The sequence below is a fragment of the Ursus arctos genome, unplaced genomic scaffold (genome assembly GCF_023065955.2).
Source record: "Ursus arctos isolate Adak ecotype North America unplaced genomic scaffold, UrsArc2.0 scaffold_13, whole genome shotgun sequence".
NCBI lineage: Eukaryota > Metazoa > Chordata > Mammalia > Carnivora > Ursidae > Ursus > Ursus arctos.
Genome location: NW_026622797.1, coordinates 31,508,548 through 31,532,990, shown reverse-complemented (window position 1 = coordinate 31,532,990; position 24,443 = coordinate 31,508,548). Strand labels below are relative to the sequence as shown.

The 24,443-nt window shown below is 38.5% G+C and overlaps 1 protein-coding gene across 3 annotated transcripts in view; it reads left to right on the top strand.

Annotated features, from left to right (window-relative positions):
• Window positions 1–24,443, top strand: part of AKAP7 (A-kinase anchoring protein 7) — a 138,608-nt gene that overhangs the window by 99,235 nt on the left and 14,930 nt on the right. The window contains exon 2 of one of the 3 annotated variants that reach the window (XM_057311040.1): window positions 2,276–2,344. The exons of the other annotated variants lie outside the window; for them this stretch is intronic. Coding sequence (XP_057167023.1) covers window positions 2,276–2,344 — 69 coding nt within the window. The remainder of the gene's footprint in view (window positions 1–2,275; window positions 2,345–24,443) is intronic. 3 annotated transcript variants of the gene reach the window in all.

The window sequence follows — 24,443 nt, the reverse complement described above, 5'->3', positions numbered from 1 at the left end:
AAAAGGATGGGTAGGTATGTGGTTAATAATTAACTGGGGAAAGTACAGGGACTCAGTAAATAGGCTCTGTTAAAAAGACAAAATCCTGAAAACTTATTTTTGATTTTCGTCTGTTGCTGATCCCACAGCTCATTCTTATTACACTGTCTAGAGTCAGAGTTTAGTTTCGACTTTCTTTAAATCACAGCATGCAATCTGATATGTTGTATAAGCCAGACTTCATTTTTCTTCTCTGAAATTGGGATATTTTCAGAGCAGTGCTCGATAATAACATACAGAGAAGTAAAGCTGGCTCTAAAATGACGTATATTACACATTTGCAGGTATTTTCACGTGTCCTCTGCTTTGTTCTCCGTGGAGGGGATTCAGGTGTAACTGTAAGACAGCTCTCCAAACAAGTGATGCTGTTTGGCTTCCCAGCAAAAGCCTCATGCATATTTTTAAACCGATGCCAGGCAGATTCAACATCTGCTTATGGCTTAGAAAACAGAACTTAAACTGATGACACTTGCATTAAATTTTTTTCCTCACTGGATTATGTGTATTCACTTACATTTTGGCTTGGTTAAATACAGCACTAGCATTTTAATTAGTGTGCTGAATAGAATTTGCCTTACACTAGTTGCCCCCAAATACTGAATGTTTAGTTCTTTTTCCATAAAATGTTTATAGTCACACTTACTAGATTTGCAGCCATATTTCTGTCACATCAGGGCTTTATTTAAATACATTTAAATAGGTCTATAGGCTCTCATGATACCTGGTTCAGATAGTGAAAGGTCCATATCTGGCTTCTATTTTCTGCTGCTGGTTCTGTAGAAGACTAGCCAGGGGCAGGTTCTAAGAAAAAGGATGCATATCCTATGCCTGTTCACTTGGGAAATAAGCCAGTTTTTATAAGAAATCTCCTGGGAGTGCTTTGGAATAGATGTTGGGAGACTTAGTGGCATTTGATTATTAACAAGAGCCAATAACTGCTCTCAGTTTTACTTGTGAAAATGATAGTGTACAATACATGATGACCCTGAGCTTAAAACCTGAGGTGAGTTACAGCAGAATTATTCTTTTTTTTTTTTTTTTTTTTTTTTTTTAAACTATGAGCATCTGCATTAGTTTGACAGCCTGAAACTTTCCAGGTATTTGTTAGGATCATTTATTTGTAGTTCCCGGGGGTTTTGGTTGATGGAGTCATTGCTTGAACAACATCTGTATCTGAAGGACCGTGGTATGGACGGATGTAGGGATAGTAATTCTCCCCTTCCCCCTCTTTACCCTTTACCACTTCCTGTTCCACTGCTCCGGATTTTCCCCTGGAACCCTGGCTTTCCTTCTATTCTGCTTCTCTCCTTCCCCGCATGTAAGCAGTCTTGGTGCTAACAGAAGTCAAGGTGCACCTCACTGAGGAATTTGCTCTGCTCTGTCTTTATCTGGGACTGTGGGGTGCAAAGTCTCGTGTTTTATGCACAGTGCTTCTTCATATTCGTTGACAGGGAGTGGTATAGACTGCCTTTTGGAGTTACTTCCTCAAGTTCCAAAATTTTAAAAAGACTTGAAAGCATTACACTATGTCTGAAGTGAAGTTTTAGTTCAAATGATGGTTGGAATCAGTGCATTTGCTCCCCTTTCTTCTCATCCACCCCACTGGTGGCTGACCTTCCCCTGTCCCCTCACCACTCTTGCATTTGTCTTTGATTTTGACATTGCTTCCCTGTTTTTCTCCTCATGATCTGCTCCATCACTCATTCCATCAGCTGTCTTCTGATGCTGTGTTTAATTTCTCTGCTACCGGAGGGTCTAAAGAGGAGCTTCTCTGCCAGGCACTGCTTACGCTGCCGGTAATACATGTCTAACTTACAAAGGGGACTTGAGAAAAAAGCGCCAGTGAATTCATTAGCCATGCTTCAAGAAACAAGTAAATTAGCGCCAACTGTAGATAGCCGATCCATAAGTTGTGTTGATAACAGGTGAAAGAATCCATAGTAGGCATTTGGGAGGGCCCAGCAGTCTTCTATCCTGCTGCTGGATTGTACAGTAACCTCCTGGGTCTTATTCATCATGTGTCCCCACCTAGCAGGCTTATAAGCCTGCTCTGAGCCACATGCTCAGTTGGGACCGACTAGAGACAGAGTACAAACATGCAAATGCCTACACCTCTCAATACTGCTGTAAAGGGTGATGGTCTGGAATATACCTCCCCAGGGCAGCTCAAATTTTGGAGAACTAAGCGAGGTTTTGGTGAAAGTTTAAATTTGTGGATGTCATTCTCAAAACACAGGTGAGTTGGAAAGCCCGTCCTCTACCGTCCTGCAGAGGTACAGACAGGATATACCCAGCTGGCCAAGTGGTAAGAGTCAAGTGACCCCTTCTCCCCTCCCACTGCTGCTTTAGCCTGCTTTGACCCTTGGTGGTGGTGGTAGGTGGAAAGTATTTCCATTTAATTCTTTTGTTAGTGTTATGATTTTCACCTATTGATAGCAAACAAAATGATTGTTTAATCAACTAGTTGTGCAAGGGGCCTAAGTTTGTGTGAAAAATTAACTGCATGTGTAGCCAGAAGTCTTGGTAATGGGGTCAATCATCAAATACAGTAGAACCCATCACGGTTTAGTTTTCAGTTAATGCAGCACAAAGCAACTCCACCCTTTTTGCTTAAATGCCAGCAGTAAGCATTTTCTTAAACTGCGTGCTTTTGGGCCACAGTAAGTAGAATATACTGATAATAGATACATGTTTCTTGCAAGATTAATAAGGGCATTTATTGCAAGTTCAAGCTCTTGCTGTTGCTACACAGGAACATACTTAACATGAAACATTAGATATTGTACGATTAACAGATGTTGTAGATACTCTCAATCTAGTATTTTTTTGCTGAATCCTTACATAGCACTTGTTTTCTTTGCATTACCTAATTTCTCATAGTGAGCTTCCTGGAGGGAATGTCCACGAACAGGAATATTACTGCATAGACTTACTGACTGCTGTACTTTATCAATCTCATGAAGTAGACCTCAAAAGAAAACTTAATTACGAAAGGTAGACACTTCTGTAACGAATTAGAAAACATTCCACTGGCTCTTCTGTTGAAAATTTTCCCATTTTGAAGTACATTGCTTTTATGTAGAATGAAATAGATGAACGTCCAAAGATGAACTATCCTGCCTCATCATCTACTCAGGTTACTGTCACCAGAGGTTTTCAAGCATAGGATGAGAAGCCATTCCTAGGGATGTGTAAGGGCGAACGGAACAGCCAATGAATGGATACACTGGCAGCTTGGTTACGTTCCAGCCCTGATATTCGGTGATGCTGAAAATAAAATAGTATGTATTTCAACAAGACACATAGTTTAATTTTACAAGTATGTGTCTTTTTATTGGAGTATAATTGACATACAAATTAATTTCATGTGTACAATGTAGTGATTTGACATGTGTATACTTTGGGAACTGGTAACTAAGTAAGTCTAGTTACCATTTGTCCCCAGGCAAAGTTAATACAATATTATTGAATGGATTCCCCCATGCTATAGATTCTATTTCCTTGACTTATTATTTTATAGGTGAAATTTGGTACCTCTTGACCCTTCACCCATTTTACTTCCCATCGCCTCCTCTCTGGCAACCACCAGTCTATTCTCTGTATCTGAGTCTGGGTTTTGTTTGGTTGGTTGGTTTTAGCTTCCACATGTAAGTGAAATCATGTGGTATTTATCTTTCGCTGTCTGGCTTATTTCACATGGCATAATACCCACAAGGCTTGTCTATCGTGTTACAGATGATAATATTTCATTCATTTTTGTGGCTGAGTAGTATTCTGTGTGTGTGTACGCGCGCGCACGTGCGTGCATTCCACATCTTCTTTATCCATTCATCTATCAACAGACACTTAGGTTGTTTCCAAATCTTGGCTATTATAAATAATGCTGCAGTGAACATAAGCATGCATGTATTATATCAAATTAGTGTTTTTGTTTATTTTGATAGATACCCAGAAGTGGAATTGCTGGGTCAAATGGTAATTCTATTTTTAATTTTTTGAGGAGACTTCATACTGTTTTCCATAGTGGCTACACCAACTTACATTCCCACCAACAGTACATGAGGGTTCCTTTTTCTCCATAACCTCACCAACAGTTGTTATTTCTTGTCTTTTTGATAATAGCCATTTTGGCAGGTGTGAGGTGATATCTCATTGTGGTTTTGATTTGCATCCCCCTGATGATTAGTGATGTTGAACATCTTTCAAGTGCTTATTGGCCATTTGTATGTCTTCTTTGGAAAAATATCTATTCAGATTCTGTGTCCAATTTTAAATCAGATTTTGTTGTTGTTGGTATTGAGTTGTATGAGTTCTTTATATATTTTGGATATTAACCCCTATGGTATATATGATTGGTAGATACCTTTTCCCATTCCGTAGATTGTCTTTTAATTTTGTTGATGGTTTCCTTAACTGTGCAGAAGCATTTGTTTTCTTTTCTTTTTTCTTTTCTTTTCTTTTCTTTTCTTTTTTCTTTAGAGGCTTTTTAAGTTTGGTATAGTCCCATTTGTTTATTTTTGTTTTTGTTGTCCTTGCCTTTGGAGTCAGATCCAAAACCACATCACTAACTTTATTGTCAAAGAGCTTATCACCTATGTTTTCTTCTAGGAGTCTTATGGTTTTAGGTCTCACATCCAAGTCTAATCCATTTTTGAGTTAATTTTTGCATATGATATGAGATAGTGGTTCAGTTCCTTTCTTTTGCATGTGGCTATCCATTTTCTCAGTACCATTTATTGATGATACTATCCTTTCTGCATTGTGTGCTCTTGCCTTCTTTGTCATAAATTAATTGGCCATGTATGCATAGGTTCTGTTCTATTAATCTGTATATCTGCTTTTATGGCAATATCATACTGTTTTGATTACTATAGCTTTATAGTATAGTTTGAAACTAGGGAGTGTGTTACCTCTAACTTTGTTCTTTTTTCCCAAGATTGCTTTGGCTATTTGGGGTCTTTTGTGGTCCCATACAGTTATTAGAATTAGAATGATTTGTTCTAGTTTGTGAAAAATGCCGTTGGAATTTTGACAAGGATTGCACTGAATCCATAAATTGCTTTGGATAGTATGGACATTTTAATGATAATAATTCTTCCAATCCATGGGTGTGGAATATCTTTACATTTATTTGTGTCATTTTCAGTTTTTTTCATCAACATCTTGTAGTTTTCACTGTACAGGTCTTTCAACTTCTTGGTTAAGTTTATTTTTAGGGTTTTTTTTTTCATGGAATTTTAAATGAGATTTTTTTTTTTTATTTCTCTTTCTGATAGTTTTTTATTAGTGTATAGAAATTGGGGCGCCTGGGTGGCACAGCAGTTAAGCGTCTGCCTTCGGCTCAGGGCGTGATCCCGGCGTTGTGGGATCGAGCCCCACGTCAGGCTCCTCTGCTATGAGCCTGCTTCTTCCTCTCCCACTCCCCCTGCTTGTGTTCCCTCTCTCGCTGGCTGTCTCTATCTCTGTCAAATAAATAAATAAAATCTTTAAAAAAAAAAAAAAAAAAATGGAACAGATTTTTGTATTTTAACTTTGTATACTATAACTTTATTGAATTTGTTTATTAGTTTTAACAGTTTTGGGTAGCTTTTTTGGGTTCTCTGTATATAATATTGTGCCATCTGTTAAATAGTGACAGTTTTACTTCTTTCTCAGCATTTGGATACCATTTATTTCTTCTTTATGTCTTTTCTGATTCTGTGGCTAGGACTTCCCAATACTATGTTAATGAAAGTGGGGAGAGTTGGCATCCTAGTTTTGTTTCTGGTCTTAAAAGCTGTGGGTTTGTCATATATAGCCTTTATTATGTTGAGGTATATTTCCCTTATACCCATTTTCTTGAGTTTTTATCATAAATGGATGTTGAATTTTGTCAGATGCTTTTTCTGCATCTGTTGAGATGATCGTATGATTTTTATCTTTTATTTCATTAATGTCACATTATTTGATGTTGAACCATCCTTGCATCCCTGAAATAAATCTCACTTAATGTTGATATATGATCCTTTTAATAGATTGTTGGATTCAGTTTGCTAAAACTCTGTTGTGGATTTTTGCATCTATGTTCATCAGGGATATTGGCCTATAATGTTCTGTTATTATAGTGTCCTTGTCTAGTTTTAGCTTCAGTGTAATGCTGGCCTTAAAATGAGTTTGCAAGCGTTCCTTGCTCCTCAATGTTTTAGAAGAATTTGAAAAGGATAGGTATTAAATCTTCTTTGAATGTTTGGTAGAGTTGGCCAGTGAAGTCATCCAGCCCTGGGCTTTTGTTTGTTGGGAGGTTATAAGTGTTTGTTTTAATAATCCATACATATTTTACTTTTATATATGAAATATTTCTCAATATAGTCTTTTTGTTTGACAGGAGTTACCAGGATAGTATTTCTTTCATAAATATGAACCAAATCTCAAGATAGTTTATTTCTAATGATTTGGATTTTGGTGATATAACATTAATATATAAATTGAGGTAAACAGTGTTAATTTCATGTCTGATGAATACTTACATTTTTGACCTTAATTACCATGGTGGATAATGTTCAGTTATACTCAGGGAAGTCTGTGTTTAGATTTTCTAATTCGCTGGAGGGCTTCCTAGAAACCCTATAGCCTTATCCTTTGCTCCTCTTGTTTGTACTTAGATGTACCCACGTTGAGGTTATCTTTCACGTGTGTGTTCTATCGCCTCACAGATTTCAAGCACTGCACATGCAGGACCCGTGTTCTCTACCTCTCTTCCTAGCTTCAGAGGCTAACATAGTGTGTTACCCAGAGGAGGCATGTTCTAAATGTTTGCTAGTGAAGAGAGTGAGACACATTTCCTGCTACAAGTCCGAGAGAGCAGGAGTATACGCCAGTCTGTCAGAGGACAGAACTTGGAACGACTCTGGTTAATACCATAACCTGTAAAGAACTCTGATTACTGAATGTACCAGAGAAGCATTTTAATATGTTCTCACTTAGATGCTACAGCCTGTGTCCCAGGAAATGTATGATAGGGAACCTCCCGTCAGCAGACAACAGTGTTCATCCTCCATCCTCACCTGTAGAAATGCTTCTGGACATAGGGACACGGCGGAACTCCAGGGATGCTACTGCTCGTTGAAAACGTATGGCCCACCCCTTGACGTGAAGTTTTTACTATAGAAAGAGCGCAGGACTGGGTGTAAGGAGAAGTGGGCGAGAACCTCAGCTCTGTTACCAACAGCCCGACACTGGGGAAGTTACTAACCTCTGTGGGCCTCGCTTCCTCATATTTAAGAAGTAGGGGTTGAATTACCATGATCTTGAAAGTTTACTCAGCTTCTCCCCATTTGTCCCTTAGAACTAATAGTCTAGGAAGTAAATATGATAGATAGAATGCAGTTCTTTCTTCTTCCCGCTCTTCCTCCCTCCTCCTCCTCCTCCTCCTCCTCCTCTTCTTTTTAACTTCTTGAATGCTTCCTGTGTGTCAGGTACTGTGCCAGGTAGAATCATTTGGAAAACTGCTTGTGAAGAGAAACTATTAGAAAATAAATTCTTCCTCACTGTCCCATTTAAGAGGGGAAGTGGCTGAAAGCCAGTAGTTTGGCGGAGTTCTCAGTTACAGTTGTCCAGAGGTGCTGGGGGCCCAAGAGCTGGCAGGAGGCTGGGACCCCAGGCAGTTCGTTACCTGCTGCCCCCTTTCTGAAGCAGTGAGGCACAGTGAAGCCAGCGGTGCTCTATGTAACCGGAGACTCCATTTTGTAAAAGAATCCTGTGGGTGATCTTATGGCAGCACCAGTAATGTTGTGTGATATGAAGCATTTAACCATAGTCACTAAAGATTAGATTTTTTCCTTCACTAAATAATGTATACCCAAGAGGTTTATGTTTCTAAAATTAAGCAGAGGACCATGAGTGCAAATTCTTATAGTAACTATTCCTGTTTTCACTCCCTGATTCCTTTTGTTAATTCATAGGTTGTATGTATTTGTTTTCATTGCTGCTGTTGTCAGACTGTTTACAGTTTTTCTAGATTGTATGATCAAATGCTGAGTAATTTTCATCAGGAGTACAAAGGTTGTAGAATTTTTCCCAGCCTCTAGTGCAGTCACTGGCTGCTGTGAGCTCTACCCAGATGCCCTGTCGAGCAGTGTGATGTGACTGGTCCCTATGTCTTCTTTCCTGGGTGAGGGCCGTGTGAAAAAGGAGTGGAGAATCTGATGTACATAAAGGTTTTGGGCTAATAGGAGAAAGCTTCATGTATTACCCCTTCCTGGGGCATTTGCATTTTAACAAGCCTCATTATCCCAAGTGCTTGGGAAGTATTTGTAGTAAAATAATAAAATAAATTAAGCAGCAGTAATGACGTAGTCCAAATTAATCTCTAGTGCAGGAATTTCGGGCAACTAGTAAAACTCTTTCAGGGCATCTGATAAATCACTTTCTATAGATAATCGCCTTCTTTTTAATTAAGTTGGCCTTGCCTAATATGTAGGTCTTTGAACTTTCATCCACAAATTTCTGATACCCACAAGTAAGCTTGAAAGAGCCCTGAAACTCTCAGTGCTGAAAGCAAGGGGTTTTGGAGGCAGATAGACTCGGTTTACATTTTCGGTTCTAATATTTGCTGTGTAACTTCTCTAAGCCTCCGTAGCTTCATCTTAAATATCTACATATTGTGAGAATTAAATAAGCTAACCTGTGTAAATGCCTGACACTGTGGTTGGCATCTAAGAGACCCAGTAAAGATCATTCCTCCGTAACAAATGAGAGTATACCGTGTAGTTGTAGTCATTTGGAAGGCAGCTTGGCAGAACCATGGTTTTATTTCTTTCATGCCCAGAAGGAGAAAAAAAGGACTTATAATTTCAGGCTTTGAATTGTTGAGTAGACTTATTGGTGTGGCATGTTTTCCTTTGGGACACTCCCTCGCCTTCTCGTTGGGGTCTGTCCGTCAAGATGCCTTACTTCCCTGCCCTAAGAGAGACGTGTGGTCCAAGCGGGGTTACTGAGAGTCTTCCCTAAGACTTGATAGAGGGGCTGTCTTCCTTTTGGGTTGTGAGTGGAAAGGATGTAAACATATGATTGCTAGTTGGTAGGGAGTCAGTGGGAGTCTTCCTGAGAATGAAATCAGCACAGAAGAAAGGAGGCCAGAGAAGGAGAGAGAGTCAGTCCTCATGATAATATTTGAGCCTCTGAGTTCAGCCATAATGAAGATCTTCTTCATTAAAGCATGAAGCATTAAATCCTCCTCTTTCTTTGCTTAAACTTGCTTGAGTTAAATTTCTGTCACTTGTAACCAAAAGGCTTCAGATACTATTATAGAGGACATTCCGTATCTGTAAGAATAGACCCATTCTGGAACAAATATTTACAAACCTGGTGAAGAAGTAAAAACTAAAAAAAAAAAAAAGCAGAAGTAAAAACTCTTCTGAACTCCCTTGTTCCATTTCAATGGCAGTGAAATTTAGCTTTGAGAGCTGTTACGAAGAGTAATCCCATCCACTTGAGCTAATATTGTTGAGTACCATACATTTGGAAAGCTCTGAGCCAGGTGTTATGGAATGTGCAGCGATGAGACACAGTCCCCGTTGTTGGAGGATTTCTTTTTAATTTGCATCACTTTTTAAAAAGAGGTTTGTTGAATCCCAATATTTTTTTATGCCCTGAATGGAAAAAGCCAAGATAAAAGGTCTTGGTGTTCTCAGTCAAATAAGCAAGGTCACACCCCTTCCATACCAGGGAAGTTATGTGGCTGTGTCCGCCAAGTCCAGGAAGAATGAGTAAATTACCACTAAGACTGGAGGTTTCCTCAAACCCCCATCACAGGCAGTGGTTACCAGTTGACGCAGGCAAACACCGTTTCTACAACAAACATTTTGGAAAATAAAGTTTCTTATGACAAACATTTATAATGCCAAAGGTACAAGTTAACAGAACTTGGAACTGTTAAAATCAGCCTTTCCATTATATAGTCAAATTCTCTGCCCTTAGCAAGTAGTCATAGACACAAATTGAACTATAGGGTGAAAATTAAAAGAAGCAGCATAGTTTTAGCTTAAAATCTGTGGAAACAAGGATATAAAGGATATTTTCCTAAAGGCTGAGTCAAAGATATCTGAAGTTTATAATTTTCTGTTTTTACAAACTGCCCCCAGAACTTGTGAGTTTATTCAAGGACATTTGTGAGCCTAAGATACATATACAGAGAAATTGTAGTGCCTGAGAGAAAGTGATGTGAAAACAGGATGCTTGGAGTAGATGGAGAGAAGATTTCACATTCCTAAGAGAGATGGAGCTCACTCATTTGGTGATGCAGATGGGAGAGGGAAGAAGGAATCCGATGGAAAAGGGTGACCCACTTTTTTACATGTTCCTGCAGCCCCTCCCCACCACCTCTGCTTTGTCTTGTGGTTGGAATGTTGGTGTTGGCGTTTGCCATGTAAATTACTGCAAGTTTCAATCTGATGTCTTAAATCTGACTGTTAGAGCTAAAATAAAATTCACACTTTCTAAGCATTTAAAATATTCAGCTCAAGTTAGCTGGGAAGCTCAGCGTGTTCAGAGTTTTGATTGATGTTTATGGTAGCTAATAAAATGGCAAGCAGATGATCTGTTCATCTGAGACCTTCTCTCTGGATCTGTCGCAGTTGGATGTTATTTAACAGTCTGACAAGTGGGAGTGTGTCCTGAGGAGGGAGGCCACGATGGTGGGGAGCCTGGAAACCACATCATAAGAGAAAGGCTGAGGGACTATGGCTGCTGAGCGAGGAGGAAAGAAGACACATGAACTAGTTGTCTTGAAATATTTGGAAGACTCTTTAACATGGAAGGAAAAGAAGAATTATTATGGTTCCAGCGGGGCAGAATTAGGACAGTGGGTGTATGTTCTCACACATTTTCTTTTGACGATTTTAGATATATAAAACCTAGTAGTATTTTAATTATGTTTGCAATAACTCTAGGCTTTTTTTTGATATAACTATATGTATTAATAGGTGTGTATCTCTACACAAATACATATGGAAATATATAAACGTATGAAGAATTTAAAAATAAACAGTAGGAAGATTTTAGCTCTCATAAGTTGACCCTTGAACAACATGGGGGTTAGGAGTGTTGACCCCCTGCGCAAAGATCTGTATATAATTTTTGACTCCCAAAAAACTTAACTACTGATAGCCTATTGTTGACCAGAATCCTTATTGATAAGATAAAGTTGATTAACACATAGTTTGTATGTTATATGCATTATACACTGTATTCTTACAATAACGTAAGCTAAAGAAAAAGAAATGTTATTAAGAAAATCATAATATATTTACAGTCAATACATATATTTATGGAAAAAAATCTGCATATAAGTGGACTTGCACAGTTCACACCCATGTTGTTCAAGGGTCAACTTAGCAATAACTCTAGTTTTAAATAATGAAAATACTGAAATGGAGTCCTAAAACATGGGAAAATTATCATAGTCAAATTTTGCATTAATAATTTTAAAGATTTTTTAAAAGAGTTTTTTAAAGATTTAAAGGTTTACTTATTTTTTAAATATTTTTTAGATTTATTTTTAAAAGATTTTTTAAAAGATTTTTTAAAGATTTTTTTATTTATTCAAGATGTATTTATTTATTTGAGAGAGAGAGAGCACAAGTGGAAGGGGCAGAGGGAGACGGAGAGAGAATCTCAAGCAGACTGCGCTGAGCGTGGGGCCCCATGCAGGGGCTTATTTCCCAGCACTGAGATCACAACCTGAGCTGAAATCAAGAGTCAGACACTCAACCAACTGAACCATCCAGGCCCCCTGCATTAATAATTCTTAGTTTGAAGCCACCTTAACTGGAGAACCAAAATTTTTGTGAAAAAAATGTGTGCCTCTTTATTATTTTTTGTCTTATAATAACCATTAAATGACTATTTTCAACTAATTTCTTTAGGATCAACAAACTTGCTTTAAAATAGAAACGTAGGGGGTGCCTGGGTGGCTCAGTCAGATAAGCCTCGGACTCTTGGTTTTGGCTCAGGTCATGATCTCAGGGTCCTGAGATCGATCCCTGCATTGGCTCTGTGCTGAGTGTGGAGCCTGCTTGGCATTTTCTCCCCATCTCCCTCTGCCCCTCCCCCACCACTCCGTGTACTCTCTCACTCTCTCTCAAGTAAATAAATAAATAAGTAAATATTTAAAGTTGAAATGTAATATACAACTTTGGGTTTTTACGTAGGTATGTTTTTGTATTACCTGTACACATCATGAAATGTTGACTGTTGAATTCAATAGTAACAGTGGCAGTTGGTATCGATAAATCCTAGAGATAACCAAGCTAAGGTGCCTTGCCTATTGTCTTTATAAATGACATTTTTATGAAAATATTTTGTCCAAATTTAGATTCTAATTTTCTCTAATACAGGTGTAGGAAATTTAAGGTAACAGTTCATTGTGATGCTGTTGTGTACCAGTACTGTATACTGTACGCTCTACATTACTTAATCTTCTATGTTAAATTAGATTTAACAGATTTGTAGGTTTTATAGAACCTAAAAATGCATACATAAAACTATATGAAATTTAAATATTGAATTCAAAGGCATAATAAATTGTTTTATGGGGAAGCAAGTTCATGAAATATGCAGTTTTTCTAAAAAAAAAATCAGCCTTACAGCTGCTCCTAACTTGGTACTGTTTGCTCTTATGGTTCATGTCTCTGTAAATACCACCCTCGGGGGGAAAGATACAGAAACAGTTGTGTCAGTTAGGATCCGGTCAAGCAAATACATCGGTTATTTTAATGGAGAGAATTTAACTTAAAAAAATTTTGGAGGAATAAAGAGTAAAGGCAATACTGAGGGAAAACATAGCAAGTGACTTTCAGGCTGGGGTCACGTGGGAGAAGGACCCCAGGCAGCTGAGACTCAGGCCTTGGAGGAGGGGCTGCTGTCTCCCAGGAGGTACCTCAGAGCTCGTAGCCGGGCCCTGTGAGGCTAGGGTGCTGGCCTCAAAGGAGGGGACACCGGCCTGTTTTGCTCGTCTCTCTGAGGGAAGGCAGTGAGGCTGATTCCAGGAGAGAGGAAATAAATGAAAACTGGAACCAACTGAAAATAATGGGAATGAGTGGCCACCATCAGGGGGATAGCCATAGCTGGGGCAACCCCATGGGAACAGAGAGCAAACAGCCAAGGACAAGTCCCTTTCCCTCTTGTGCAGCTGTCCAGTGTTCCTCTGGGGCTTCTTCTTGGAAGAACCATATATAGAAGCTGTGGAAGATACACAATCCTGGAGGGTACTATACATACCATATATACAAGTAGCTGGCAGAGGAGAAATCCATTTGCTGCATCCCAGCTCCAGTATCGTAAAGCTGAATGAGGAAGGCGGGTTCAGAGCTCAGAGACAGTAGTTGAGTAACTGGAACACAGATGCTGTGTTTTAAGATTATCTTCTATTTTCATTGTTCCAAGATAGGCATTCAGTTTGTCAATTTGTGGTCCTAATTTCTCTGGGGGACAAGAATAAGAATCATATTAAATAATGATGTATAAAATACTGCAAGTATTTATAAATTATGTAGAAATGTGAATATTTCAAAGGAAATACAGTTTAAAAATAGGTGGTAGTAATCAAATGAATTGTTAAGATGTTTCTAAGGAAATCCATCACCCAGATCAATTTAGCAAACTTAGAAAGAACAAAGTTTTTTAAAACTAATTCATAAACAGTTTATGAAATTTTTTAAAAATAATTTCTCTCTTAATGTTTAAATATGTGTTCTGCAATCTTAACAATCTTACTTGTAGTATGATTTTTTGAGGTTGCTATTTCTCTTTTTTTCCAGTTTTATTGAGATACAGTTGACATATGATTTTGGTCAGTGTCTTTACACCAGTTCTCTCATTCCAGATTAATGATGTTCACTGTGAACACATGATAGAGGGACTGGTTAGTGAATTAGGTGAGGGGTTACACCTGCAACCAGGCAGGGGTTAGTGCTTGGAATGATAAGCAGTGCTCTCATGGCTTTGGAAATTAAAAGGAACCAAAGGCTCAGATGCCAGGAGGCCAGAGGAGTCTGTGGAATGTTCTGAAAAGTCTGAGGAATTCTTAAAAGGACCTGGGATCAGTCAGTCAGAACAGAAATAGAAAAGGTCAGTCAAAAGAGACAAGGCAGTGAGAGGTTAGATGCCAGGAAGTCACAGACATCAAGGCAAATTTATTCTTTTTTTATTAAAAGGGAGAATTACTGGCTCACATATACAAACAAGAAGACGGGTAGTGGTGACCTTGAGGCTGACTGTCAGGCATTGTCAGCCCTCTATCTCTTCCAGCAGCTTCTGTGTTCTCACCCTCTCAGACCTCTCTCCGTGATGGGGATGACTTCCAGCAGCTCTTGGGAGCATTTTTACCGCTCACCTTTTGAACAGAATGGGTTTCTCTTTCCTAATACCCATATATAAAATCTGAAGGAAGGTACAGGTTATAAACTATATAATGCCAGAGGGTACTATACATATCAAAGACATTGTAATTTATGTATTATGGCATGAAGTACTTTTATAAACTAGTAAAAGTTGTATATTGTGAAAATTTCCAAGAGATAGAAATCAAGTGTCTCGAGGAAGGGGCACTTAAAAAAATTTACATAGGGAACAGTATAGACCATCTGTTGCTCTGGTAGACCAGCAGCCCTGCTGGAGTCATGCAAAATGTGAGATGAGCAGTTACCTGAAGGGGAGAAGTGAAGTGGGTGCTCTTATCAGAAAGGGTGGATGGTAAGTGGGGAAAGGATTTGGGCCAATCATTATAAAGTGGATGTGGCCTGGAGCCCTGTGGGGGTGGTTAGCAATGGAACAGTCGGTCACTGATCCTGAAGGAACCATGGTATGCTCTTTCAATTCTTGACAAGTAGAATCGCCATGCATCCCTTTCATTCTAAATATTGGGAAGCTCGGAATCCAACTCATGGCTCTCATGATGGCACTTCTGTGATCTACACTTCCGTCTGTTCTTTACTTGCTGTTAAAATTTGTTTTTTTTCTTGGTGCTGATTTTCACTTTTTACTTACAGTGTACTTTTTACTGTATATATTTTTTGCCACTAATTATCTCAAACCTTCTTGAGATTGGATGATGAACAGATGAACGATGGAAAGAAGCATGTGGCTGAAGGGATGGAAGGGCCCTTACTAGGTAAACAAGAGCAAGGCAGAGGCTGCAAAGGATTTTGACGCTTGCTACACATGGATAACGCATGTTCTAAAGTAGATATGTACCTGAAAAGTTGCATAGAAACTAGACTTATATGATTATTTTTATCTATTGTGATTTACAGAAAATCACTGTTTCAATGCCTCACATTCAGTGTGGTGCATCTAGAAACCTAAAACCATCTGTACCTCACTGTTTCAGCTGCGATCTGTTCATATGTCTGCTGAAAGGCCTGTTGCAAGATTAATTAGCAGTAGCTCTTCTTTGTACCTAAGAAGGAATGTCATTCAGTTGCAAAAGAATGTAAATGCAAGCTCTAAAGAACAATGCATAAATTTCTTATTTGCAATCACTCCAGCATTGTTTTAAAAAACATATTCTACAAAGTGAGTAGGTTACTCATATCATGTTTGCTTACAGAGATGTATAGTAAGGAGGTCATCAACAAATAGCCTTGTAGCCTTGTAAGTTGAAAGCTTTCACTTAAAACAGTAGGAGTAGCTAATTGTATTGAATTCTTACTGTAAGGGGGGCACTATACTAAGTGTTTGTGTTATTATCTTATTTAATTTTCACAACAGCCCTATGGAATTGAACTACAGTTATCCCTGGTTCGCAGATAAAGAAAGTAAACCTCAGAAGGGTTAGCAAATTTCACAGGGATACATAGCTAGTAAATGGAGGAGCTAGGATTCTAGTCCTGGTGTTCTGATCCTACAGCTTCACAGGAAGCATTATAAATATTTTCTAGTTGAAAGTCTCATTTTGGAGCTAAAGACATCACAGAAAGTATAGGAGAAATGTATTTCCCATTGCCAGAAATCGAGCAGCATCGTGGTATAATGGCAAAAGTGTGGTTTGAGTCCCATTGCCATATTTAGTTGCATGGACTTGGGCAAGTCTCTTGGCTTTTCTGACCCTTGGTTTTTCATAGGTAAAATAGTGACAATAATAGAAAGCTTCTGATTTAAATGTGTGGGGGGAAAAGCCAGGCACATAATAGGCAATTAATATTAGGTAAGTTTATTATTATTGAAAGGATCCACATGCATGATTACAACTGAGTAAAGTAACATTAGATGTTATGAAAACATGTAGAGCGTGACTCTAAGCAGCTGTAGGAGGCACAGGCTCTGGTTTATTCTTCAGAGAAAAACACTGGACAAGACCAGGGTCATCTCCTTCTTCTAAGCATGTTATCGGTGCCCTGCTTTCCCCAGGGACATCAAGCTTGCCATTAGGGTGGCTGGGAGAGGAAGTCCAGGGTGACACCGATTGTCTTTGTCCACCCTGGGACACATAGGCAGGTTTCTTACCCAGACCTGAGACTCCTTTGCTGGGAGCAGTTCTTCCATACTTGGAGATCAGCAGCTTGGAAGCAAACATCAACTGACGCAAGAAATGAATTAATTTACATTTACATACCATTAGCATATTACTCAGCCAGTGTAAACCTGGTTCGATTTCTTATTGTAAGAATTCACATAGTCAAAGAACTTTAGAAGATTTTATTTATTCATTCATTCATTCATTCATTCATTCATTTGAGAGAGAGAGAAAGTGAGCACAGAGGGAGAAGGACAAGCAGACTTCCCACTGAGCAGGGAGCCCTATGTGGGGTGCCATCCCAGAACCTTGAAATCATGACCTGAGCCAAAGGCAGAGACACTTAACTGACTGAGCCACCCAGGTGCCCCTCAAAGAACTTCAACGAACAGTAGATATCAACAAAGAGAACTTTAAAATCATTTCATTTTCATCTGAGAGCTTTCTGGAAGCCTCTAGTAACTTAATAGTCATAAGTCATTGCAAAAAGAGCAGTAGATCCTAAATTATTTTCTTCAGTCATTCTTCCTGAAGCTACAGCAATAAATGCATGAGTTCACCAAGCTTCAGTTTGCTTGCTTCCTTTTTTAAATGAGTAACGAGACTATGTTTAATGAACACAAGTTGGCAGTACAGGCGAGGGATGTGTGTGAGGAAGTGGGGGCGGCCAGGGCTTGCCTTGGTCAGGAGGTGAGAGGAAGTGGAGACATCGCCTCTTGGCACCTCTCCCTCTTTAGGAACTCATGCTGTCCCCTCGGAGCCTCTCAGCAGTCTGTGGGGACAGCAGAGCAGGATGACTGGCTCCTTTCACAGTAGGAGAAACTGGTTCCAGTACTCAGAACTCAGTGCTCACAAGTAGGCTCAGTTTTTCTTTATTCATTTTTGTTACATGCCCTGAAGAATAGCCAAGATGACCTTAAATCGTATTTTCTCTTGGTTTTATTAATTTTATTTATTTTTTTAAAAAATTTTTAAGTAAACTCCACGCTGGGCATGTAACCCAACGTGGGGCTTGAACTCACAACCCAGAGATCAAGACCTGAGCTGAGATCAGGAGTCGGACGCTTAACTGAGCCACCCAGTGCCCCTCTGATTTTATTTTCATGATTAATCATTTTCAAGTTTTCTTTAGCATGATATATTCTCTGTTTGACCCACTATTATTGCTTTTACAATACCTGATAGATGTGGTCCACAGACTGGTCAGTATTCACAAGCAAAATACACTGATCAAATAGTTTTGTGAACCTGGATTTTCATTGGTCAGACTTTAAAAATTAGGTTTTGGAAGCCATCAAAGAAAACAAACAGTGGTGGTTTAACCTATTTTATGTTTTGGCCAGTTGAGTAATTAGATTGAAAATCTTGTAGTATAAAATGCATTCTAAAGTCTCATCCAAAAAGGGTTTGGCTTAGGATTAGGCAGCTGAGTTAAAAAGAGCTATGTTTTGAATAATTTTTGAAAATATGATCTATTTCATTCTATGACACTGCAGTATTTATGACGCTCTTGATCACGTTGTAGTTACAGTTGTATTTTAGTCGGTCTCACTGAACTTAATGACTGGTTATTTGCATTGAACCTAAAACAAAATGAAGTAAAACTGTTGGTTAGTGGCATAGCTTTTGTTTTCCTATAAAATAATAGGGACATTTTTAGACCCAAGTTTATAGTTTTAAACACCAGCAGAACTGTGAAGATCTAATTTTCTTTAACATTATACCTCATGGGTTAAAATGAGGAATTCCTTGAAGACAAAGCTAAATAATTTGTGTAGAAATAGCGATGTGCAGACTATGTGGTGTGCCCTGCAGGGGTCTTCAGAGTCTCTCCCCTGAGTACAGTGTGAGGAAGCGGGGGCGGCCAGGACTACTGGGGTCATCATTCTCCTTCCCTCCTACTAACCAGTCACTTTATGCTAGCCCAAGTTCTGCAGTTACCTGAGCAAGCAGGTTGGCCTTCCCACTTCCACCGCGGTCATGTCATTTCTCCCCTGACCCCCCCTGAGAAGCACAGAATATCCAGCTCAAGCATCACTTCCTACAGGACTTTCTTTTGATACTTTCGCCTAGTTAGACTTGACTGCTCTTTACTCCGTGTACCCACTCTGTATTGCACATCTTTCCTTCCGATCATTCATGATCTCTTATTTATCTCTTAACACGTGTTTCTACCTCTACATTGCAGGTGTTCGGAAGGCAGGGCCCATGTGGGATTAATTTCTGTATTCCTAGCAGCTATGCTTATCACACACACAGGGAGTTCACTGAATGTATGTGGAAGGAAAGAAGAAAGGAAGGAAAAAGGAAGGATGGGAGATGGAGGGAAGGGATTATACTACATTAGTCAGTATCCATTATTTAGTATGAAAATCTTAATCTGAGACTGAAACTTTCTCAATTTCTTGGTTTTTCCCAATTAACCAACCGTTAAATTATGTGCTGTTTCTCTCATGTATACCATCACTTCCCCAGGGCGTGTGTGCACCAGAGAGCTGCAGTGTATCTGCCTGGGATGGGGGGGTGGGTGTCCTGGACGAACTCACCTACCTGATTTTGAGTGAGAACTCCAGATTTTCATCACTTCTATTATGTGATTTTAGTTTGTGTAACCTCTCGTGTCTCATTGTTCTTGCTTCTAATATGGGAAGAATAACGCTTATTTTACCGCAAGAGGTTTCTTTGAGAACCAGATGCAGTAATGTTTCTGAAAGCCCTTTAAAAAGTGTGAAATGTTATCTAAATTAATGGAAGGAAGCATTCCCGTAACTGCTGTTAGTGACCTGGCACCGTGGGAATTTTCTCAGTCTGGGGGACCTTTGATGAGGGTGTGTCCTGATTGCTTGTAAAAGAGGAAAAGTGGTATCTACAGTTAGGATTTATTTCACCAGATTAGATTGGTGGCAGCATTTATGCTGCTGAACTGCCTTGGTGAACATTGCCTTTGAATCGGGAAGGTGGCCTTTATTTCTGCTGGAATCAATTCCTAGCCTAGAAAATCAGCCTAAGAAGAGAAGCATGTTTTACCATGAGCCAGACAAGTGAAAATTAATCCCGGCTGGTTGTGCTTTTAAGTTTTATGTAGAACTCTCTCTCTCTCTTTTTAAAAAGATTTTATTTATTTGAGAGGTGGGGAAGGGGCAGAGGGAGTAGGAGGGAGAGAGAGAATCACAAGCAGACCGTGCGCAGAGCATGGAGCCCAGCGTGGGATTCGATTCCACGACCCCGAGATCATGACCTGAGCCAAAACCAAGAGTTGGGTGCTCAACTGACTGATCCACCCAGGTGGCCCTGTTTTATGTAAAACTCTCTCAAATATTAAGATGATAAAAAATTACATGAACATTGTAAGTTTTACAGCTTAAAGCAATGCTCATTTTCTAGCCCCCTTATTTTTCTGCCAGACAAGATCATGATGCTTTTGACACGGTTGAAACTACCACTTATTTCCTCTCTGTCATAAGAATCATTTTCCAGGGATAACCATACTTCTGCTGATACTCCTTTGTATCAGGGCTTGTGTTTGAAATCTCTGCCTCTTTTATTACTGCTCAAATGGCACTTCCCAGTCAGTTTTGCACAAAATGATGTGTAGTGGTCCTTGAGCAAATAGGAATATCAACAACTCCTTACATTCCAACCTGAGCAAATATAAGAATCAAAATTCAGGGAGAAAAAAACCTATGGTCTCTATATAGTAGAGAACATTTTGTGATAGGAAACAGCTTAGAAAGACAACCTACAGCGAGTAGTGCCCCTTGGATATAGATTTCAACAAAAGTAACATGATCACTTGTCAATCAGGGACTGGCTGCCGCATGAGTTTGCTCTTTTTGAGCTGATTGAACCAAATGATACATGTTTTGTACCCTGAAGGGGAGAATTAAAATGATTTGGGGTTCATTCATGCTCAGAAACCACCCCTGTCTATCACACTGGAAATTATTTTTCAAATTTTTATATTGAGCACAACAGAAGAATACGATTCAGAAGGAGGGCAACTGAGAATCTGAAGCATGCAGCTGTGAGAGGTTGCAGGTAGTACGGTGGAGCTGTGTTATCTTAGAGAGGAACTGAGGAAGTCGTCCTTGTTACCAGCTACATGTTAACTGCAAAGAGTGACGGGGCACTAGGGACTTCCACATTGCAGAGTTCACATGGTGACCCCAGTAGACCCCAGCAGTCTCCCTCATCATGCGGAAGAAACTATTCTCCTTAGTATTTTTTGAAATTGAGGTGTCATTGACATATAACAGAATTCACTCTTTGTGTATATGTGTGTGTACAGTTTGGGGAGTTTTAACCAACATGCAGTGTTGTATAATCATCGCCACAGTCAAGACTGGGAAGTGTTCCCTTATCCTCCCAATCCTCTTGTGCCCATTTAAAGTCAACCCTGCCCTCGTGCCCAGCCCCCAGCAAGTTTCCAGAATGTCATGGAAGTGAAATCCCACATTATGCAGTCTCCTGATTGTGACTTCTTTCACTTAGCATAAGGCCCTTTGGATTCATGTGTCAGAATTCATTCCTTTGTGTCGCTGAGTACTGTTCTGTCGTGTGGGTGTACCACACAGCCTGCTGATTCGTTCACCAGTTGAAGGGTATTTTGGTTGTTTGGAGAAATTAGGAATAAAGCTACTACAAACATTTATGTATAGGTTTTAGTGCGACCATATGCTTTCATTTCTTTTGTTTTCAATTCTAGCTAGAAATGAGATTGCTGGTTACATGGCAAGAATATGACCAATTTTCATAAGGACAACTTTTATAAGAAATTTCCAAACTGTTTTTACAAACTGGCTGTGCCATTTTTGCACTTCCACCAAGAGGAAGGCGTTCCAGTTGCTTTACATCCTCTCCAACACTTGATATTGTTAATTTTAGTGGGTGAATGATGGTATCTCATTGTGATTTTAATTAGCTTTTCCCTGATGGCTAATGACGTTGAGCATTTTTCACATGTTTATTGGCCATCTGTGTATCTTTTGTGAAGTAGCTCTTCAATTCTTTTGGTCTTTTTTTTTTTTTTTTTTTTTGGTCTTCTTACTAAGTTGTGAGGATTCTTTTTGTATTCTGGATACACATTCTTTAATGGCTATGACTTGGAAATACTTTTCCTATCCTGTGGTTTGCCTTTTTCCCCTTAACCATGTCTTAAGAAGAGCAAAAGTTTTACATTTTGATGAAGCCCAATTTATCCTTTTTTTTTTTTTTTGGTAGATTTTGTTTTGGGATCCTATTTAAGTATCTTTGCCTAATCCAAGGTCACTAAAAAGTTCTGTATTTTCTGCTAGACACTTTATACTTTTAGCTCTTATATTAGCTCTGTGATCCATTATCAGTTCATTTTTATACATGGTGTGAAGTAAGGGTCACATTTCTTATTTAAAGCATATACCTATACCGTGGTTCTAGCACTTTTTTTTTAAGATTTTATTTATTTGAGAGAGAGAGAGAGAGATCATGAGTGGGAGGGGGAGCAGAAAGAGAGGGAGAAGCAAACTCCCCACTGAGCAGGGAGTCCAACGAAGGGCTCCCTCCCAGGACCTGGAGATCCTGATCTGAGCCAAAGGAGATGCAAAGGTGCCCCGTAGCACCATTTTTGGGAAAGATTATTCTCTCTGTGTTGAATTATCTTGGCACCTTTGTTGAAAATCAATTGGCCATATATTTGTGAGCCTATTTCTGGATTTTCTGTTTTGTTTCATTGATCTATATATCTATCTTTATGTCGATGCCCATACTGTCTCTACTTCTGTAGCTTCATAATAAGTCTGAAATCAAGTAGTATGTCTTCCAATTTTGCTCTTTTTTTAAAAAAAAAAATTGTTTTGGCTCTTCTAATGCTTTTATATTTTCCTGGTACATTTTCATATACATTTTAGAATTAATTTGTCAATTTCTATGAAAAATCCTGGTGCGGTTGTGATTGATATAGATTTGCATCTGTAGAACAATTGAAGGAGAGGAGACATCTGAACACTATTGTATCTTTTGATCAATGAGTATAGTTTGTCTCTTCATTTATTTAGGTCTTACTTAATTTCTCTCAGGAAATTTTGTAGTTTATGCAAAAGTGTATGGGTATTGCATACATTTTGTTGAATTATCCTAAGTGTTTTACATTTTATGCAATTAAAAATATTTAAAATTTTTTTCAATTTTCAGTTGTTTGTGGCTAGTATATAGAAATACAATTGACTTTTAAAAATAGAGTCCTTGTATCCTACGACCTTGCTGAACATATTTTTTGTAGATTCTTTAGGATTTCTAGATAGATGATCATATTTACTGAGAATGAAGACAATTTTACTACTTCTTTTTCGATCAGGAGGCTTTTTACTCATTTTTGTTGCTGTTGTTTTGTCTGATTGCATTGGCTGTGACCTGTAGTACAACACTTAGTAGTAGTAGTGAGAGCAGATCTTTATATTGTTCCTGACCTTAGGGTAAAATCATTGCCTTTTACCTACTAAGCATTGCTGTAGGTTTTCATAGAGCCCTTTTAAGTGTAAAAATGTTTCCTTCTATTTTTAGTTTGCTAAGAGTGTTTATCATGGTATTTATCATGAATGAGTATTAAATTTTGTCAAATTCTTTTTCTAAGTTTATTGAGATGATTGTATTCCTCTATTTAGTCTGTTAGTATGGTGAATTATACTGACACTCTCAAATGTTTACTCATCTTGCATTTCTGGAATAAACCCGTCTTAGGTTATGATATATTATCTTTTTCATGCATTGCTATATTTGATATGGCAGTATTTTCATAAGGATTTTTGTGTCTATTTGTGAGAGATAGTGTTCTACAGTCTTTTTTTTTTCACAATGTCTGTCTGGCTTAGGTATCGTAGAATGAATTGGGAATTGTTCTCTTTCTCCTATTTTCCAAAAGATTTTGTGAATTGGTAAAATTTCTTCCTAAAATACTTGGTAGAATTTACCAACAGTGGAGCCATCTGTTGAAAGATTTTTTTTAAAGATTTTATTTATTTGAGAGAGAGAGAGCATGAGCAGGGGAGGGGCAATGGGAGAGGGACAAGCAGGCTCCCCGTGAGCAGGGAGCCCTGGACCCTGGGCTGGATCCCAGGACCTCAAGATCATGACCCGAACTGAAGGCAGACAGTTAACCAACTGAGCCACGCAGAAGTCCTGAAAGATTTTTTTTTCAGTATAATTTCAATTTCTTTAATAGGGCTATTTACATTATCTGTTTCTTCTTGAACAATCAGGTAGTTTGTTTGTTTTAAAGAACTTGCTCATTGCATCTAGTTTGTTGCATCTATTGCCATAAAATTGTTCAAATTTCCTTATTATCCTCTTAATGTTTGTGCAATTGATGGTGATGTTTCCTCTCCCATTCCTGATATTGGTAATATATATCTTCTACTTTCTGTTCTTGATCAGTTTGGGTAGAGAGTTGTCAATCTTACTGATTTTTTTTTTTTTTCGAAGAGCCAGTCTTTGGTTTTATTGCTTTTTCACTATTGTGTTTTTGTTTCCTATTTCATTCTTTATCTTTATTATTTCCTTCTCTCTGTTTACTTTGGGGTTAATTTGCTTCTCTTTTCCTATGTTTTTAACGTGGCAGCTTTGATAACGGATTTGAGACCGACCGACCTTATTTTCTAATCTAAGCATAAAATGGTATAAATTTTCCTCTAAGTACAGCTTTAACTGTATTCTACAAATCTGATATGTTGTGTTTTAATTTTCAATCAGTTCAGAATATTTTCTAATTTCTTTTTATTTCTTCCTCAATCTATGGATTATTTAGAATTGTGTTGTTTAATTTCTAAATAATTGGGGGATTTTCAAGATATCTTTCTGCTAGTCATTTCTTATTTGGTTCCACTGTGGTTTGAGAAAATGCATTGGATGAGTTGATAATTTTAAATTTATCGAGACTTGT